Source organism: Carassius auratus, chromosome 13, assembly GCF_003368295.1.
Source record: "Carassius auratus strain Wakin chromosome 13, ASM336829v1, whole genome shotgun sequence".
NCBI lineage: Eukaryota > Metazoa > Chordata > Actinopteri > Cypriniformes > Cyprinidae > Carassius > Carassius auratus.
This window is the reverse complement of record NC_039255.1, coordinates 16135391-16156702: the sequence shown is the minus strand read 5'-3', so window position 1 is coordinate 16156702 and position 21312 is coordinate 16135391. Positions and strand designations below refer to the sequence as shown.

The following is a 21312-nucleotide window of genomic DNA, read 5'->3' as shown; positions in this document are numbered from 1 at the left end:
AATTTAAATATGAAAACATATTTAAAGCAAAATACATTTACATAAGATAAACTTTGTAAAATAATTAGAGTACAAATCTTTCACTATCTTTCAATATGGATAATATCCACTCATATTTTTGAAATAAGCTGTTTCTTAATGACATTTATGTCACTGTATGTATGTGTGTGTTTGTGTGTACATGTGTTATATTTGCATGTTGACACAAAGAGTCCGTATCCTCAGCTGTTCTTAGGAACTGCAAGTATCAGGGACATAAAGTGACTACCAGATTAAAGGTCTCTGTGGCCTCAGTGTATGCGCAACAGAAGGGAACATTACCATCTATCCTACACATCAGTCCCTGGCAGTGATCAAAAGACAGAGATGACCAAACAACTGCCACATTCAGTGTAACCCAAACATGGTGCTGCATGATGCTCTAGCAATACCAAGGTCATGGGTTTGATTCCCAAGGAATGCATGCATTAAAAAAAAAAAAAAAACTATTTATTCTAAACAAATGTTCATCCTACTTTTAAATGCAGACGGATACATGTAGCCAGTGTCAAAATCTCTCTAAACTCCACTATGAGGAGTTATGAGAGACAAACAGACCTTAGCAAGGTTTACATGATGCAGTCATAACCAGTCAGTGCTTTAGAAATGAAACCTTGAACTCATCCCACTGGCCAGTGAGAAACAATGGCTACTATGTGTGCAAAGGGTGGGTACCGTCTCCAGGGAGAGATGAAGAGAGCCTGATGTAAGTTGAAAGAAATGTGGGTATTGTATCTGCAAGAGGGTGAGCGCATTGTTTAGACCCACTTTGGAGCCAAATGCAGGTTGTATAATTGGCCGAGGATGGGCTGGGAAGCATGTGAAGATCCTTGGGGTGCGTTACAGTAGAGTCTCAGTGGATCGAATACAAGTATTTTGGAAGGTGGGCTTGGCAGAGACCAAAATTTAAGCCAGGAAAAGGATGTGTGTGGTAGATTTGACACACAAAACAGTGCTCGATTACATATTACAGATACACATACTAAGTTATAAATAGCTTCTGTTGTTGCAGGGTCCAAACTGGGCTTGGCATACTAAAATATGTTATCACCATGTGTCAAATCCACTGCTGATTTGATAACCTTACACACACACAAACACTTCTCTTCCAGGCTGTTTCTGTCAGAAGACACTGTGAGTGACTGATAATAAAAATAACTAATCAACGGAAATAGCTTATAAATATTTTAATGTGTTATTTTGTCATTAATACAACATATATATTAGAAAAAAGCATCAGTCACAGGAGAAAACACGAGTTACAGTAGTTTTGTGCAAACGACACTCAAATTGAGATTTTTCACAAACTTTTGTTTAACCCCTTTAAACAAAAATATAACCAAAAAACTAAAGTTTTCTAAAACTTCAGTTTTGGCACTTTTCAAGTATACTCATCTGAAATCTTGCTCAGTTATGAAGATATCAAAGCTATCATGAATTCCAAGCACTGGATATTCTGAAACTTAGGTCAAGACTTCTTCAGAATCTTTATGAATTTCACATTTTCCCTCTGGGTCAAAAAGGTCCAATGTTTCCCTAAAACACCAATGTAAGACCTTATGGGTGCATGTTTAGCTTTGTGCAAATAACTTATAATATCTACTTTTAGCTATTTCAATTTTCAGGCTCGTTCCCAGCCAGCCAGCAGCAATTGGAAATAATTTATCCCTTTAGCTTGTCCTAATTTTACTGTTGCCCCCAAAGCACAGCACATTCATCCACAACATAATGCACTGAATGTAGGCTAGTTGTGATGGGTGTTTGAAATAAAACTTCAATGCTGGTGTTGCCATCTCTACTAGATACCTGAGAACACAAGACATGTGCGGTCTGAATAAAATTCATTATTAAAACAACGACCAGATTTAGGGGCTGGACAAGGTCAAACGTTTTTGTCAGGAACAAGCCTTCAGTTACCACTGAAGTTAGAATATTCATCTAATACTAATAGGTTGCCACCAAAGACAATGTTAAAAAAAAGTGCTTTTCTTTGAATGTCTGACCTTTTGGAAATCCCAGTCCTGTTTGCGTTCAGCAAAACAAAACGAAGAAGACATAAATCTATCCCTCCTATCTGAACAGCACTGCAGCCGCAAATTTAAGATTATTATTGACATATTCATGTCATAAATCTTTCCACCAAACTCTGTTTTATTCCTCTAACTTCAGCTCTGCGAGCACAGCTGTGCGGGCCAGAGGGGGTTCGCATAACATCAGGAACTGCGTCTGGAGGGCCTCACTAGGGTCCTCTATGATGAGGAACAATCCAGATTCAATGCTCATCTATGACCAAAAGTCTTCAAAAACCATCGGCCCAAATTTCTTGAGTTTTACATGGTGGCCCTCCAGTGCCTTTTTGTTACTCAGCAGACCCTTACTGGCCCTTTACACTGACATAGACAAACAACTCTTCATATCCTTTCACCAACACTGGCTCTTGGCTCTGCCAGGGGATGCCCCTGCTCTCTGCCAAGACTCTGCAGCGGCAGCCAAATATCTCTCGCAGGAGAGAATCTGCTTCGCCTGAGGAGTACTATCATCTGGCGCCAATTTAATTGATTTCACAGTATTAGAAAAATAGAATTTGCAAAGATAAACCCATTTTTTTCCAATATGAAAAATAGATCGAACTCTTGCTATTTCTTTCTTGGATGTTCCAGTTTGGTGAAAGGCATTTCAGTTAGCATAAATAGAACTTGATAAGACATCTCAACACATGCAGATAGTATGTGCTAAAAATGGCTTCTACTTTGAACTACACATTATATAAGTGTTACGTAGCCCTGTACCCTTTAAGGACAGCTGCTTTGTAGAATCTGACTAACAGCAACAGCACCAGCTCAATGAGTGTGTGTGTGGCTCTGCGGCACTGTGATTGTGTTTCAGTACTCTTGAAGTGACTGCTTACCTCTGAGGCTCTGTCACCTATTAGCGAGTAGTCGGTTTCTCTTTGCTTGCTCAGATCTACATCTCAGCAACGTCCTTTCAGAGTTTGTTCACAACAGGGCGGCCTTGAGTAAAACTGCACTTGCATACTGACAAGGTACAGAAGTGTCAAGAGACATAAAGGCAACGTCACAATAGTATAAATCTCAAAAGGACCACTAAAAAGGCCAAGAGCAACATTAGCACTATGTGGCTCATAAATCTTCACGCTAAAGAGTGAATATGGCTTGGTGAAAGAGCTGCTAACCATGTAGTGTATTAACACCGGTACAGTATATTGCATCACAGAGGAGACCAGCAGTGTCAGGGTTTCTTTGGAAGTGCATGAATGGTTCTTTAATAGCGCTGTAATTGTAATTTATAATCAAAATATAACATTTAAGGCTTGTCTTGTAGACAAAAGGTCACGTGTGTGTATCTACACACAAGACACTGCTGCTCTCCTGCTGTGTGTCCTTATTTGAAGTATACATGCATAGAATAACACACACCCCAAGATAGAGTTAAAATACGACCGTAATATCGAACGATACGGATCTAGTAAGTACAGGGGTGATTTAAGCAAACTAATTCTGCTTCTACCACACCTTTGCACCAGCATGCTCAGCAAGCATGGGTTTAACACACCAAAACGATCCCTGGTGCTACACACATACCCGACACCAACAAGTCAATCTGATAAAGAACACATTAGAACCTCTTTTAATAAACCCTTCATCGTACCCTGACTCCCTAACCCTCCCAAAATGGGGTGACTTGAAGCACCGGCGTGTCAGTTAATTACTTCAGAATGTCTGAAAAGACAAGAGCAGCACATGAGAGATCCTCAGCCCTGATCCACACAGTGGGGTCGATAGATTGGCAGAGGCTGAATGAGGGCAGGTGCAGTGCACCTGTCTTTCCAGATGCACACGGCTGGAAATGAGCCTTCTGTTTGATCACTTTCAGCCTCACTGATAAACTTCATTACGATTCAGCTCAATATGTCTGCTAGGCACTGGAGTTACAGTAGAACAACCTTCACAGCATGGAGCCTTACCACTACAGTATGAACACCGCAGAGAGCGTAATGATCTGGGTTTCCCTTGTACCCTAAATATAAGTTTCACATTTCTGTTCACCTTCTATTTTATAATAAAGAGAAAATATTTTTCTTTCCCAGAATGTTTTGACACATCATGGGCTTTAGCATTGCCGTTTTACACAACAGCATTTCAGCTTTCTCAGGGCGCTGGTACTATTTACAGTCATGGTATGTTGGGCAAAGGATCTCTTATTAGGCTGTGATATTTCTTCCTGGCTGTGAGCTAAATCCTCTTCATCCCTCAACAGTAAATCCCTCATTGTAACATATGAAATGGAAGGTTTTGAGTGGGTAATTGGATAGTGGACGTTAGTGATTGTAAAGTGACCCTCCCCTCCCTTTCCCCGAAAAGTGAATTTGTCAGATGAGGGGATTAGGGGTCGAAGAGGTCCGCGTGTGGCTTCAGGTCCACCTCTCTGTTGAAGCGCTCAATCTCTTTATTGGCCTCCTGGACGTATTCATCAATGAACTGATCCAACACTGAACACACGCATGTAAGGAATCAACATGTGGTAGACAATACAAGACTAACACAAACACATGGGTTCTGACAATCAGTAATATTCAAAACTATTCAATATTAATTTTAACGCTGCTGATTACAAGCGACATTAATATGAAATGATGCCTCAGTGTGTATAAATGCCTTTACAGTAATACACTTTTAATGAAAGCGTAGGCTTGCAAATGTGCTGCTTTTCAACACTCCTGATTAAACACTAAGCCTACTTATCGGATTAATAAAAGTAAACAGGACGTTCCTGTTCGTTTATACAACACACTGGGACGAGTTGAAATTATTTTCTGTGGTAATCAACAGCATGCTACTGTTGCAGCATACAGACATTAGGTTAAAAGTATACTACTGTTCAAAAGTCTGTGGTTGGTATGATTTTCAAATGTAATGGAAATTTAATGGAAGTCTCTTATGCTCACTAAGGATGCATCTATTTGATCAAAAACACAGTGAAACAGTAATATTGTGAAACAGTGTTTCAATTTAAAACAACAACATCATTTATTCCTGAATTTTCTGCATTAGTCATCTTCAGTGTCACAAGATCTTTCAGAAACCATTCTAATACGGTGATTTGAACAGCATTAAATATTTTCTAGCATTATCTTTACTGTCTCTTTTGATCAAAGTAATGCATCCTTGATGAATAAAATCATAGGAATAATAATAATAACAACTTTTTTACGGATCCCAGAAGTTTGAACGGTAGTGTAACCCAGAAAATTGAACCAAATCTGGTTAAAAAGTTACACTACAATTTAAAGATACGAGGATGAAAGTTCTGCTTTTCTCCAAAGAAACTGACAAAGTGATGACCGTTGTAGAAGTAACCGGGAGGGAGAGGATCAAGGTGTCTTTTCACCTAGTGTCACATAAGATGAAAATATTTAAAGTGTTAGATAAACTATTTGCTTTGGTGCTAATTTCACGAAAAAGTGTGTCTATACTCACGTGAATGTATCTGATCTCCTGTGGGGTGAGTGTCCTCTTATTCTTCTTGACTTTTTTTTCCACTTTCTTTTAAACACAAAAACACGGACATTTTAAAGCCCTAACCCTCAAATGATTCTTATTTCAGTAAAACGTCATTCTCTAATATATATAGGAATCTGTGCTCACAGAAGCCTGCAGAATTGCACTGTAGCTCTTAAAATTGTTTATTAAGTATTTTGGGTTATAAGCTACCAATATGTTGTTGCCCTCAGCACACATTTTATTATGCTTAAATCAATGTTCATTCCTCCCACAAAATTAGGGAAGAAAATACGGGGTCTAAAGTCTGTGGATTCCACCTGCTCATACCTATGAGAATTTACCTGTTTGGCACAATGCCGAAGCCAGTCTTTCAGCCCCTCCTGGGTGAGCCCCACTCCGTGAAACATTAGATAACAGTTGTTTGTTGTCCGTGGGCCATGGTGAGTCCCCTGATCTGGGGCAATGGTCACATTCCCACTGATAGAGTTACAGTTTACCACCATCTGTCTGTCATTGTCTACAGTGAAAACAGACACCGCATGCAGTCAGATACATACACACACACACGCTTCACTGAGTCCAACATGCCGCACACTAATTTATCAAACATGTCATCAGACGGAGCTATGTCTAGCATGGCGTGCCAACAGCCATCCATCCCATCAGTCACTCCTCTGCAGTGTGGACTATGACTCTGCACTCTACAAACAAGCAAGGAGTCAAACTTGAAAACAACTGACCACAATGCACTGAGTGTTACGAAAATGTTTTATCACACACCAAACCGAACATAGGCACCAAAACTGAAAAGATTTCTATGACAAAACACAGATGACAACTAGGCATCACAGATGGTGTTCAGACCATATGGGTCCTAAATGAACTACACTATCTAGCGTGCTTTAACTCAGGCTCTGTTAAATCACTCAGCTCTCTCCATTCTGTCAGTCTGCCCACTCTCTCCATGCAACTACAACACAGATTCAAAGGAACAGAGGAGTCAAAAATGCTCCTAAAAATGTGACCACAGGAGGAAACGACTGAGGAAAAAAAAAAGAGTGAGAACAGATCATTTTGAGGATTCGGAGGTGAGAGTCCTACCGTGTGGCGTTACCCCACAGGCCCCCTGCCTACTACTTCTCATAGAAAAATCATACATTAACCACACAAACAAAACCAGAGCAAGAGACATCCGGGAATCAAACAATACACATTTATAGACAATCGTAGTTGATTTGTGACTATGTCACACTGTATTTCCCATAGGAAAAATTCATATTAAGACAGATTCGGAGGAGGTTATGGAGAACGACTGTCCTACCAGAGAATAGCACTTTCCCACTGATGTGATAGATGTTTCCGGTGAAAGGACTGGGTTTGATAGAGGATTTCAAAGCTAAGAAAAGAAAAGAGACAGAGAGACGGTAAGTTGTGTTGTCTTTGATCACTTACTTTTGATACTTCCATTTTTAGCACATGGTTGTACAGCATCCTTACATATACTGTCAGCAGTCACTTTAATTAAACCCTCTTGAATATTTATCACTGATGATTAGGCCTCTCACAATTATTATATAACCACCTGATCACAATTATTTGATCGGATTGCTATGATTTAAAAAGACCCCAATCATTCTGCATGTTAAATTACAATCACAAATTGGCATCAAAATAAAGTCATTTTAAATAAATATGCCATTAAATGCACACTTTTTAAAGCATTAATGCATTATTGCAACATTCTGATAATCTCAGGAGGTGGTGTTCACATCTTACTGCAACTAACCCTATGTCATTTCTTAATCTTTAATTAAATATACATTTTAAGGTCTCCTTTTGTGCAACATGAAAGTTTGAGGGCTTCATCTAGAACCCCTTACAATGCTGTGTGAATAATTTAGAATGGAAATAATAATAATAATAATAATAATAAATATTTGTATAACTTTTCATGTCATTCTAATCTGTGCCCGTGCTATTTAGTATTATGTCTATACTATTATAATTATTTTTAATTCGTTTTTATTTTATTTCCCACTCAGCAGTTTTTATTTTAGCATTAGTTTTAGTAACTTAGTAATTCATCTTAAACTTAAATTCAACTTATTCCAGTTACTTATTTCCAGTATTTCTAATTCTCATTTTATTTTGCAAAGTAAATTTTAAAGCTTTACTTCAATTAACAAAAACTATTTCAGTGCTCTCAGAACAATAATAATAGTACTCAGTGCAATATTTTTCTGTTACAAAAGCTTAAAAAGTTTTCTTTTTTAATTGTTCTTCTTTTGTAAGGCAATTAATAAAAACAAAGAAAACAAAAACAAATGTGCCATGATTGTCATGGTCTTCTGGGTGGTGCTAAATACACACACAAACAGATGCTTACCTTTGCAGCGCTGCAGAAATAATGCTCTCTCCAATGGACGACTGAACTCAACACAATGCTGAGACATAGACAATGATCCACTTCCAGAAACAAACCTGCCTTCCCACCTGAAACAATAAATAGTATCGTCCAAAACATTCAACTATGTGTACGCACACATACACTGAGAAGAGTACAGAACGAAACAATATTACCAGCCAGGATACAGCAGGTATCGTGCATTGATCATATGAGACTGTGAGAAACCGCTGTCATTCAGGATAAGCCTTATATCTTCAGTTCTACAATACCAAAAAAAAAATTATAATCCATAAGTACCATTAGAATTGAGTGTGCATGTCAAAGAATTATGAAAGCACAAACCTTTTAACTACCCCTTTCTCTGCTGAGATAAATGCAGTGCTGGGATTGGCTGCGCGGATCAGCTGTTGCATGTGTTTGAGAAGTGGATGCTTCTGCTCAGTCAAACTCGTGAAGACAACATTGCTGACGACGCCTACAATCATTGAGCAGACATTTTATCCAAAGCCACTTACAGTGCACTTATTACAAGGGCAATTCCCCTAGAGCACTGAGGTGAAATGAGGCTGCTTTAATTAAGGGCGCACTGTTGATGTCTCACTGTCTTCATACACTGAGTACACTTTGATTGATATTGTTCATTTCAGACCGAAATGATCAGGGACACTGGTAAAAAATAATGCTGGTTCCTACCCATGGGATTCTTCAGATGGATATGTGGATAAATGAAGTTGCTAAACACCAATTAAGCATTGTTGATGCACTTTTTCAAGGTAAAGAAGAAGTTTCAAATACTGAAAATTGTAAGTTCCAAAGATCCAGGGAAATTGGATTCCATAAGATACGACCCCACAACAGTGACAGATCTGATCATCTATTCTGCAACATCCACACACAGGCACCATATTGAGAGAAACTCACCCTGACTGCACTGCTCCAGGAGCTTGGGGAAGAGAAGCCTGTAAAGAGCAGTTTCAGATACGACATCAAACAAAGGTAATTACAGTGTGTTAACAGGCCCGTTATAAACTTACATTATAATTACATAATTACATTTATTTATAATTATCAGAACTACAAGTGTTTGCCTGGAAAAGTAGGTGTGATAAATGTCATGTGGAAAAACTCTTGCCTGTGTTTGATGAAGGAAGTGAGTGGGTTGATGCATGCTGAGACGGCACCCACTGTCACTTGGCTATGAACTTGTGGGTCTGGATGAGCCGTGATTGCCTGGATTACATCTAGCACATCGGTGTACCTTTAACACATACAGAGACATAAAATGACAAAAGTATGCATAAAAACTAATTTAATTGTTTTTTGAGTTGTGAAACAAGTTCAATTTTGCTATAAGCAGCTCTAAAGAAGGAGACAGTGTTGTTATTCGCCTCATGTCCATTCAGTGTTCAATAACAGTGTCATGTTGCAAAATTTATCAATAATGAGCCGCTTAAATGAACAGGATCCTCAAGTTTTTGAGAATCAGTGTTCATGCCTGTCTTACCCTGGTACAAGCAGCACAACTCTGGATGAATTCAGATCTGTCTCCGTCTGTTTGGCCAGAAGGCTGCTCAGGTACCGTTGAAGGTGTGACGCACTGAACTCCTCAGAGCCCTCCAGAGCAGGGCAAAACAACTCCCACCTGTCAATCAAACAGTCCTCAGTTTAGGATTATAAGGGTATAAAGACAGTAATTAGTGCACCAGCATTCAAGATGCTTTCCACTGAACTCAGAGTCAGAATTTCCAACCTTCAATTTGGATAAATGCAGTAGAACACAAATTACAAATAGCCATTTGGTTTTAATGATCTTCCAGTGGCAGTGCAGCAAAAATCGTTATGGTAAAAGTCAGAAATATCACTCACTAGGAATCTGCCACATCCAATCTAAAATGTTACACAACATTACAGTTATAATGATTATAGTTATAGTTCATGACGTCTTGATTGTTCTCTCACCAGGAGCGATTTTGATTCACTTCCATCAAGAAATCACACAGATTCTCCTTATGACTGCCTGGCAAGCCTGCGATGATAGTGAGGACCATCTACACAAACAAACACATAACTATTATCTATTATTATTCATATGCTCTGTTTCCTCCAGGCTGACCTGTTGGCTAGATTATGTATGACTGCGTTACATTTATACACATGCATTTCACCTTTCTCTTGCATTCAGGTTTGTTGATTTCAGGTGCTGTGTCTGAAAACACAGTAGACATGTGATCGCTACAGACAGATTCTTCACCCACACTGCTGCTGATAGCAAAATGCTGTAGGAACCTGAGGAGAAAATGTGATAGTCATAATCGTGCATGAGCAAAGCCACATATTCAATGCATGACAGCACCATTTTCAATAGTGGGCTCAGAAATGTGGACCCAACTGACAGACAGGAACCAAGCAATTGGCAAAATGTCTTGTTGCTTGTCATAGTCATATCTGGTTAAAAACTCAGAATAACAAAAAAAAAAAAAAAAAAGAGACAGAACATTCTGTCACAACCATCCCTAGTTAGGACAGGGTGGAAGTGTGTATATGCGCGTTACCTGTCTAGCTCTGGAAGATGTGGATAAGCAGTCTTCAGAACAGCTCTGTTGCTGCTTGCCGCTGGTGTATGTATCTCACGAAGCTTTAACAGCCGGAAGTACCTGAGAAGAAACACGTCACTGGATACATGTATGTGCTACATCATGACACCTCAAGCACAAGAAGATCTTAACAAATCAGGCTGCATACTGTTGGCTGAGCTGATGCAGAATGAAGTGTTAACTCACATGCTCTTGTGCTCAGGGCTCAGCTGATCGCTGAGGACGTGCTGCACTCTCAGCCCAGAGTCTGACTTACGCCAAGCTGGCAGGACCTGAAAATCAGATCACAACTCGTTCACAACCAAATGCTATTCAGAATGCAACAACTCTGCAGGACCACAGAAAACGAAATGTTCTACCTACATATGTATATATGTGTGTGAGAGCACCTGTGAATAGAGGCTTTTGTAGCTCTTGGTTTTGGCAAGCAGACCAATAGCCAGACAGAAATCAGCACTGTGTAAAGGGAATGGAAGGTGTGGAAGCAAAGAGGTCTGATAGTCAATGAAAAGCATTGAGATATCAGACAGAGAGCCCTGTGAAAACAACATTACATACATTTAGACAAAGCAATATTGATGATATATAGAGTACCGTTCAAAACTATTGAATCCTTTAAAGAAATCATTTTGACCCCAAATATATTGTGTATGACAGCATTGCTCACCCCATCATAGAGTTTAACAGTGTTGATGTGACTCATAGAGAGTGTAATGGAGCCGTGATGGGGATGCACAAACAAGATTCCCTCAGAGAAAAACACCAGCTTCCCTGCAGGACAACAAACTCATTAATGCTTATATGCACAAAGACTACCTGAAACCTTGACATTGCAGTAAAGATGAAATCTGACCTTCCTCAGGTGTAGACAGCAGGCTGTTAGAGAACATGTACACAGAGTCTCTCACTGTTAGAGGAATGCCCAGATATGTACCATCCTCTTCCTGTTTTAAAGTATTAAAGTATATATAGCAATAAGTACAGCATAAGGAAGCAGCTTCAATGGTTTGTACAAACCAATGCACTGTAAAACATCACCTTCAGTAGACGTTGAGCCTGTTCAGACATTCTGACATCAGCCTCATCTACCTATCACAAAGAAATCAATGAAACAATTAGCTCAGCATTATATATATAAAAAATATATATAATTCATAATAGCACTGTTAACATATTTTGGCATAATTTATCATGTTGTTAAGCAGAAATGCAAATTTTAGCACAATTGGGCAGAGAGACAATGAGTCCACTATACCAGCCAGCAGACATGACGAGGAACTGAGGAGGTGAGCACTGTGAAACAGCTGTCAGAGCAAAGAGCACCATCTGCAGGAGAAGAAGTGCCTTACAATCTCACATGACCTGTGTTTTAACAGAAATTAATTAATCTCCAACAGAAAACTCAAAATGGATTCTTACCCCTTTGCTGAATGTACACTCTGGACTCTAGAAAGGACTCAGAGAAAACTATTGAACCCAGGTTTTCTCCACACTGGAGATCTGGTATATCATGCACCGTCATGGATGCCTGTGGAGGAGTCAGCCATTTAATACAATTTGCAGTACAATGAAAAGCTTGGAGTTTGCATTTTGGATGTAAAGTTTTATACTCACAGTTTTAACCATAAAGCGACTGTCCTCATCACTGAGGGGAATGATTCTGTTTAAAGGAAGATTATTGTGAAATACAGAAAGTGGAAAATGCAAAATGGGCTATTTTGTGTGAAGGTAAAGGGAATAGATGCATTGTGTACAGACACTCACATTCCCTCATTGTTGACAGCCTGTATGCTAAACACAGCTTTGGATCTGAATTAAACACATGAAGTAGAGTCTCAATTTACAAAGCAAGCACAAAATGTGTCCTACAGTGAGACATAAATAGAACTTCACTTTTAATAACCACTGTCTAATAGCCAAGACCCACAAGGAATCTGCAAGCTCAGAACCCCAGAGAAAGTTATGCAGAATTGGAATTTCTGCTAGTTCTACACATTCTCTACCCCTTGTGTGTTTAATAAATGTTTTGGATAATTTGATCATCCTTCACATCTCTATTAAATGCATTCCATAGAATTCACCGCCAAATCAGCTCAGCAAAGTCAAAAGCTCTGCAGATATCTTCTGGGCCATTTCTTTAATTTTGGTGTGCATTGCATACCTGAGAGCTCCCCTGTACTGAATCAACCCAAAGTTGTCCAAGGCCAGTTGAAACGTTTGCTCTGCTACATCCTTCGCCTTGAAATAAAAAATGTGTGCATCATTTCCTAAATTGATAATCTGAGCAAAACTCTTTCTTAAACCTGTAATTCTGGCATCATTAAATTACTGATGCAGTATAAGGACTCATTCACTCCAAGAATAAAAACTATAACAATAACTGTATTAGGGTCCTTGCAAATGGACGATAACTTTGCGTTTACTTTGTATTCTAAGAAGGCTTTAAATGTTTTTATTTTTAACGTTCATCACTGAAAGTAATTCCAGTGATATTTATTTATTGTTATAGTTCTGGTATGGACTCCACTGTTCTGCTATGCTGTTCACGCATTGCTACATGTGACAATACACAACAACCCCTTTATGCCCATAAAACTTCGCCAATGTGTCCACACCTTTTGAGATTTTAAAATCTGTAGTTATCTGTAGTTAGTTATAGTTATCGGAAGGCTGTTGCTGAAATCAAAATTTTTACCCACATTTAAAAACTGCCTATTAAGTTGCCTTTCCCATCCTAAGTTGCCTTTTAATTTCATTTGTAAATAAGCTTTACTTTTAATGTGATCTTACCTTGCTAGCACTGGAGCTGATGGAGAAACATTTGATTCCTGCTAGTACAGACTGAACCACAGCTGAGTAGATATGTGAAAGCAGCCTGCAACACAACGAGACTACCTTTAATACCAATCCAAACATCAGAACACAGTACAAAGCACAAATGGAGTACTAACTGGAGATCTGTGCCCTTCTGCTGGGTGTTGTCATTTCCTGTCAGATTAAAACAGCGAAATTATGAGAGAGTGCAGAGAAATTAAAAATGACTTAATGAAAATATTTTCTAGAGGTTTTCTAACCCAAGTATGGGACGTGTGTGCTTCCAAAGAAATAGGTTCGAGCACAGGCTAGTGGCCCTTTAGGAGCCACACATTGCAGCAGCTGTGAGAGAGGTAACAAACACAGTTATTAAATTGCTTTATGTAGAAGAATTTCAAGTCATCAAGTCATCAGGCCGCTGTGTGGAGCTCTTACCATGTGTTTGGCAACACCCCCACCGGGACCAGTGTTGCGAACCTGGTGGCCTTCAGAGGGGAAAGTGAAACAGTAGTTCTCCAGATCTTCCTTAGTAGAGTGGCTCCCAAACAACGCAAATGGCTGCCTGCTTTTACTGGCGTACAAAGTAAAATGAATTACTTGCCTTTCAAAAAGAAATAATTCCTGTAGAATGTCTTAGAAATAGAAGCTACTGTATCCTACGTAATTACCTCTTGTCTGTGATGTTGCTGGAAATAAGACCATGCGAATAATATGTTCTGAAAGGCTGAAAGACAGAAAATTATATTAAGCATCACACAAGGAATCATATCTGAAATCATATAACATTATTTTCAGTGACTGTTAAAGCCAACATGAACCACAATAATAATTAACCATTTAAGTGTAAGTTCCATTCTAGAATGGAGAACTACAATGCCTTAATAGCTATTAAAATATTAGTTAATCTTTTTTTTAGATCCTAGGTGATGTCATCTGAATGTAAATAAACCATATTTTAGTTCATTTGGACTATAAATGGTTGCAAAATTATGGTTGTGATAATATAACAATCAGCACCTCTGCGACTTGGGCTTCTGACAGTTCCTGCATGGAAAGTGCACTCTCAATTTCCAAACTGGAGAACAGACAGCTCCACTGTCTTTCAAAAAGCTGAAGGTCCTGCGAGAGAATATCACATCCACTCTTGTATAAGAAAGAAATGTGTGCATGGGCATTTGACAAAAAAATCAAGCTTCGATATATGTAAGTGTTTTACCTTATTAAGAAGGCAGTCCAGAGACACTGGATCCAATCTGCTGTAGACTTGCCAAAGCCTCTGACTGATATCTGTGAACTATAAGATGCAAGAAACAAACAATTTGTGTGAAGGACACAATAAAAACAGGCGTTAGTTTATTTGCACTTACTCTAGTATCAATCATTATTATGTAACATATGATTGTTATAAAATGCATATGTAACCCATTAGTCATTTATAAGTAAAGGTCATAGAGTACAAATACAAAACCTTATATTTCATGGTGAAAAACACTCCAGCCCCAATTCCTTCCAAGGCAAATGCCTGAATGATGGGCCATTTCTCCAACATGAACATGTCAAACTTCTGAACATGGCCTATGGAAAATATGAATCAACCATAAACATGATGGTTAAAAGTACAATGCTTTTGCAGTGCCTTCATCAGTGCATCACATCATGCTTACCATGTGAACTGTAGGGGATTCCAAGGCAACGGCAGTCTTGAACCATGGACACAAAACTTGAAATTTTGAATTCCTCCGCAACCTCTTCATCCTCATACTGAAACATACAAAATGAGGAGAAAACAAAAATAGTAAGCAGATGAATGTAAGCATGTGACAACCAATATTGGATATACATCATCCAATATTGAATAGTTACATTGTTCACGCTCGTTTTCCCTTTTTTAACATTTAGATTATCTTTGCCATCATCTACATATTAAAGTTAATATGTAAGGAGACTAATAATTTGATCACACTGATAATTGTAATCGCTAGCAAGACAAATTTATATATACTTTATTAATTTATAATAGTTTAAAGTGTTTTTTATTTTTTAATTATAATATTTAGTATATTGTATTATATTACTAGACATACAGACACAATTTGTTTCCATTATATATAATCAAAACAGTATAAAATTTTAATATCTGCCATCACATCAAAATGAGCCTATTGTATCGGCCTGAATTGTAATACTGCTGCATCCCAAGTACATGTGTGGAGATCATGCAAAGCAGTGCTGAAGATAATTACTTCTGTCTCAGTCAGACAATGGAGCTGCAGATTCCTCCAGTGAGATACATAGGGAAGCAGGTATCCATAATTTACTGGGTTGCAGTACAGATGCACACTCTCCGCCTTAATAAGGATGATCACATCTAGGAATAATCACATATACAATCTGAGTACCAAGTAAAATACAGTGGGTATAGAAAAGAATCACCCCACTTTAAAATTATCACATATTGTAGCCTGAAATGAAGACAGACAGATTTCTCCAGCTGGATTTACTCAGTGCAACTTATAACATCCAGGTAAAAGATACAGTATAACCAAAATGTCAGATATTAAATAAATAAATAAAAAAAAGAGAATCACTGAGTTGGAAAAAGGCTCAATCCCCTCCTAAAAATGACATTACATTATATGACTGATAGACTACAACGGTTTCAGTTAAAAATCTCTGTTTGTGTTCTACTGAAGAAACCAAGTCAGCTACATCATGGATGCCCTGGGGGTAAGCAGGTAAACATCAAAATTTCATTTTTGGTGAACTACCCCTTTAAAGCTAAAGGTGGTTCAACAAAATACTGACACGAGGGGGTGATCATTTTTTTCAACTCATTTATTCAGTTTTTTCTTTTTGTTTATTTTTTTTTTCTGAAATGTTGTTGTTATATCTTTCACTTGGATGTAAATACAGCTGGATAAAATTACAACTCCATCCTCATTTCAAGCTGCAAAGCAACATAATGTGACTAGTATTTTAAAGGGGAGTGATTCTTTTCTATACCCAGTGTATATGTACAACAAAGATGCTCATTCCAGCCAAGAATGACTGACTGCAATTAAAACAGCTTTTTAACCCTATGAGTTAGAGCTGAAGATCTTTGCTTAATTTCTATCATCTGACGCGGGCTCGGGCCGGGCTCGGGCTTGCGCTCCGTTTTGCGAGGTAAACGAGCGGTCATGTGATGTGTTTCGATTAGCGCGAGAAAGATGCGAAAATGAATGCTGAGCAGGTGTAACGGAGGCTTGCCTCTGGTGATTAGGTTTTGGTTGCTCCAGCAACTAAAGCAAACTCTGAGGTGTGGAAAAGTTTTGACCATGTTTATAATGAAAATATGAGTGAATAATGACGCACCATCAGTGAGCGCAGGAGCGCGCTGAAGACATCTACAGTGGATTCAATCATTTTCCTCCACATAAACATGTAGACCTAGCCTAATCTCTGTGAGGAAAGGTTTTTCAAATGATAAATAAATATTCATTGAGTCTTAGATGCATAATGTTGACAGAGTATTTACGCTAATGTTGGCATTATTCTTTTATTAAATAAAGCAAATCCGGCGGAGCCTTTATCTTAATTTCCTTATTGCCAAATACCCATCTTAATTTAAAATTTATTTTAATTTTTTTTTTAAATGACTCGTTTTTATTGGTGCGTTGGTCTATTTATAGGTTAAATGAGCCTATGTCTAGAATGCTGAGATGTTACGATGTTACAGAGGACTTATTTTATTTATTTATTCCAACTTCCAAGTGGTCTAGTCTACGTTAGTTATGAGTAAATTATGTTAAAACATGAATAAATTGCTCATTGTTGGCAAAAGGCAAAAGAGCTGTGTGCGTGCGCACATTTGAATAATGTCGGGCTGTAAACGGGTTCGGGCTTTAAAAAAGCTGTCAATCAAAATGTACTTATCGGGCTCGGGCCGAAACCTGTCGGGCTCGGGTCCTGTCGGGCCTAACTTTTAAGGCCCGATTACAGCTCTACTATGAGTGAATATGAATGGATATGTTATTGTCGTACCATCCAGCACTTCCTCTGGAAAGTCATCTGGGATCTGCTCCATGTCAAAATGGCTGTGTTTATACAAGCCACAGAAAAGAAAGTTGGCCAGCTCGCTGCAGCCTTCATTGTAGCGACTGTCAATACCTGAAAAATTACATACAGCATATTACTTACAGGTGGCTCACTGGAGCAAGTCATCTCTGTCTGTCTCTTTTGGATCATATGAGTGAAAGAACACAGGAGATATTAATTAACTAACTCACCCAGGGAGCAAAGGATGCCATCTGGAGCTGTATTAACATCATCTCTTAGCAGAGCCTGGACCTGACGTAAGCGGGAGCAGCTGCAAGAACAGCATTGTGTTACATTCAATGAACATGGTTCAGGAAAATAACAAAACAATACAATCCTGCATTACACAAAATAGGAAGGAATGACTCCTTATAAGACTCGTACAGAGAAACAGTTAACAAAAATTAAAATTCTGTCATAATTTATTTACCATCATGTCTGTCCAACCCTTTACGCAGCTTTTTACCATGCAGTGATACTTAATGGTCACCAGGGGACGTCAAGCACCAAGACAACATAAAAATACCATAAAAGCAACATAAAAGTAGTTCATGTGACTCGTTTACAATATTCCAAGTGTTCTGAAGTCCTATGATTATATCTGTGAGGCAAAGATTGAAATTTAAGTTGTTATTGATCATCAATCTATCAGTCATCTGCACTGATGTAAAGGACACCAAATGCCACTGGTTCTTGCTTGTCCTTACTAGTGATGGGTGCTTTTAAATCACTGATTCATGAAGAATCAAAACATTTATGAATGTTTGTTTCAAATAAGTAATTCAAGCATGTATTAAACTTGTGTATTCAGAAATTGAAGCTGCGATACTCCATACTGCTTCGAACCTTGGTTTCCAAATGTTGCAAAATTCTGATGGTTTGTCATTGGAGTTTTACTATGAGTGTGGGTTAGTTATGTGAGGTCAGTTTTAATTAAACTGAACAGCAAATTCATATCATGTGAAGATTTGTTGCCAATAGAAGATCAGCGTTAGCTCTTAGCTGAATTACAAGAACACCATCTTTAAATCTGCAGGATTGCATTGATTCCTTATTTTTACATTCTGAATGTATTATATATAGAACTATGTTTTTCAAAGAGACGCTTCTGAGTGTGATATCTTGACCATTCATAGTTTTCAGTCATGTGACTGGCTTGGAGACCTAGTGGGCAAAACATCCATAGAACTGCAGCACAAAAATTGGACCTAGTTGTTAGAGAGTTTGACTCCTGACCTTAAGGTTGTGGGTTCGAGTCTCGGGCCGGAAATACTATGACTGAGGTGCCTTTGAGCAAGGCACCGAATCCCCAGCTACTACCAGGGCGCCGCAGCATAAATGATGCCCACTGCTCCAGGTGTGTGTTCATGGTGTGTGTGTGCACTTTGGATGGGTTAAATGCAGAGCAAATTCTGCGTATGGGCCACCATACTTGGCTGTATGTCACGTCTCTCACTCAAAAGCCCATCAATTTGTTTCCAATCCACAAATATTTTGATCACCTCTCAAAAGGATAAAATAAACGCACGTTTTAGCCATTTGCAATACATATAAAGCACCCGTCACAATATTTCAAATAAAAACAGCATGACATCCTAAAATGTTTCATATGAAAACATTTAAAGTGGCTTTAAAAGAGTGATAACAAAAGATCAAATACAGTACACACCTTACTGTTGATGTGTGCTTTATACAGGCAAGCACATGAGCGCAATGCGCTAATGGTTAAGTGTCTTCTTTATAATGGTTTTCAATGGGAAAACATTTAATATTAAACTTTGAATATTGTGTTTTTATTCTGGGTTCATCTGCTTGTGTGTGCAAAGTCTGCATCATCAATAGGTGTATACTGAATGTGGCCTTTTTAATATCACTGTCTTACTACATTACTACTTAATGCAAACCTCGTAAAAATAACTAGCGGTCAGTGAAGGAAAACCTTGTTTTGCCCTCGAGGTGGGCATTCCTGTTGGTGTGACATTGCATGAAAACTGTGAATTGCAGTGTCCAAAGAAATCTTGCATGCTCAAATTCTAGTGTGAACATGGCTTTAAGCGCGTATAATACAAAAAGGAGAATGATAGCTATTTGTTTCTAATAGGCCAAGTTTAGCAAGGCCTGCCTAAGGACACACAAACAAGCACTATACATTGATAAAACAACTCAGGTCATACAGGACCTCCGTATTTTATGGCATTTAATTATTCATAGATTATATTTTTACTAGTTTATGCTTTCATTAAAAAAAAAATTTTTTTGCAAATGGTTTGTGTAAGGTGTCACTGAGTGGTCACTACACACTTTTGTTGTTTGGAAAAATCGGACAGAAGATTCTTCAAAATATTTCCTTTGCTGTTCCACAAACGAATCAACAGTGCAGGAGTTTGGATGTGAATATTAACAGAATTTTCATCTTTTGGTGAATTATTAATTTAATATTATCAAATAGGGTGCTGAGAGTCTGGGGGCATGTGTTCTTGAAAACAGGCCACAATAAAGGCTCTTCTATCAGAGAATCTTCGGCAGAAACATGATGGCCCTCCCTCTACACCCAAATCCACCATATTCATCATTGGACATGATCTCATGTAATGGCAATGCTTACTACAACGTCAAAATCAAGATTTTTATTGTACTATTTATTTTAACAGTTTACGTATATTAGATACAATACGTGTAAGTTAACTAACATGATTTACAGACAAACCACATGTCGTGTGATATTACATTCAGTCTCGACAATTAACCAGTGAATGTTCGAATGAAGAAACGATTTATTTGATGTTTTATATTCAAGACATAACAACATCTCTATCTTTAAGCTCATATTTAATCAAAACCAAGGCGAACGGATGTTGACAGTGCTCCAATGCTGACACCATCTTGGACACGGGAGAAGTGTCTTTGGGGATCAGAAATCAAGCGAGAATAAAGGATTCACGCTGAGGGGGTGGGCGAGGGCGCTCGACAATTATCTGGTAGCTAATTACATTTTTATCGAATAACTTTGAATGTCTGTATCTTACTAAAGTAACGTACATGGAAACCTTTTCTTCTGACACTATGTCTGTATGTTAGATGGAGGAGGCGAGCGCGGACGGATGGCCCGCGAGCCCCAGCAACGGTCATTTTTGCTTGAAATAAAAAAAGTAAAAAAATAATAAAAACTCGTGCCTATAATATAACCGGCAGGAAAATAAACGACGAGAAATTGTTACCTTACGGCAGCGGTCATTATAGGAGATTTGTTTTCCTTTATAGCAGCCATGGTCGTTGTTTGGTATTTAGAAAGCATTTGGAGATCTGTCACTATTTCTATTGCTGTTAGTGTCCATAGTAAGCTAATGATTCACTGTAGGAGAGAACAACAGACTGGAGCGCTTAGGAACCGCGCATACCATTTTCTCAAGGAGGGGGGGGGGTCGTAATATCCAGCGTTTTAAAGACGACAGGCAGTGTGACAGGGAAATCAACATTGTTTGTGACAGTTATTTATCACTTTGTCAAAAGATTTTATTTATTTTTTTCTGAACACATTAATTGCAAAACCAAACAAAAGAATGAAACGTTTGTCTCCTCCTCCTCCGCTGAGGTCGAATGAAGAATAGTGTCTCGTGCAATCCTCGAGCAATGTTATTCGCGGTCAAACCCCCCGGCTTTTTTTTTTTTTTTTTTTTTTTTTTTTATACAACATACCTCTAACTCAAATTAAGACTGTTTCCAGTTCTTAAAAAAGAGATTTTAATATTAATGTATATTAATCTCATAAATTGTTAAAAAGGAACATCAAACTGATGCAAATCAATCTTACAACTTTTGTCTGCTCATTTTACTGATTTACTTAACCCATTTCTGTTTA

The 21312-nt window shown here is 38.3% G+C and overlaps 1 protein-coding gene across 2 annotated transcripts; it reads right to left on the bottom strand.

The window, feature by feature from the left end:
• Positions 1–1211: 1211 nt before the first annotated feature.
• LOC113112847 (uncharacterized protein C20orf194 homolog) lies at positions 1212–20856 on the bottom strand. 2 transcript variants are annotated; one of them, XM_026278762.1, is made up of 37 exons: positions 20672–20855; positions 17645–17724; positions 17400–17525; positions 15620–15744; positions 15041–15137; positions 14845–14951; positions 14593–14670; positions 14394–14495; positions 14045–14100; positions 13812–13947; positions 13637–13718; positions 13514–13550; positions 13353–13437; positions 12724–12800; positions 12327–12371; positions 12177–12222; positions 11982–12090; positions 11818–11888; positions 11601–11651; positions 11416–11506; positions 11230–11333; positions 10952–11098; positions 10749–10834; positions 10521–10622; positions 10134–10254; positions 9928–10016; positions 9473–9610; positions 9101–9226; positions 8890–8927; positions 8311–8443; positions 8142–8228; positions 7948–8054; positions 6883–6957; positions 5903–6078; positions 5538–5603; positions 5355–5448; positions 1212–4549 (listed from the first exon to the last, which is right to left on the bottom strand). In XM_026278762.1, the coding sequence occupies exons 1-37, from the start codon at positions 20746–20748 to the stop codon at positions 4443–4445; spliced, it is 3474 nt and encodes a 1157-aa protein (XP_026134547.1). In that variant the 5' UTR covers positions 20749–20855; the 3' UTR covers positions 1212–4442. The 2 variants fall into 2 exon arrangements, with proteins under 2 accessions (XP_026134547.1, XP_026134549.1); XM_026278764.1 differs by lacking the exons at positions 9928–10016; positions 10134–10254 and having other exon boundaries at positions 20672–20856.
• Between the last annotated feature and the right edge of the window lie 456 nt (positions 20857–21312).

What these genes read in the sequence shown, in the direction of transcription:
- LOC113112847 (XM_026278762.1), bottom strand. Translation starts at nt 20,748, where the DNA reads ATGCTTTCTAAATACCAAACAACGACCATGGCTGCTATAAAGGAAAAC. An exon ending in GTCGCTTTATGGTTAAAACT is followed by an intron (nt 12,091 to 12,176) that starts GTGAGTATAAAA and finishes ACTCCTCCACAG; the next exon opens with GCATCCATGACGGTGCATGA. An exon ending in GAGAAAGGGGTAGTTAAAAG is followed by an intron (nt 8,229 to 8,310) that starts GTTTGTGCTTTC and finishes TTGGTATTGTAG; the next exon opens with AACTGAAGATATAAGGCTTA.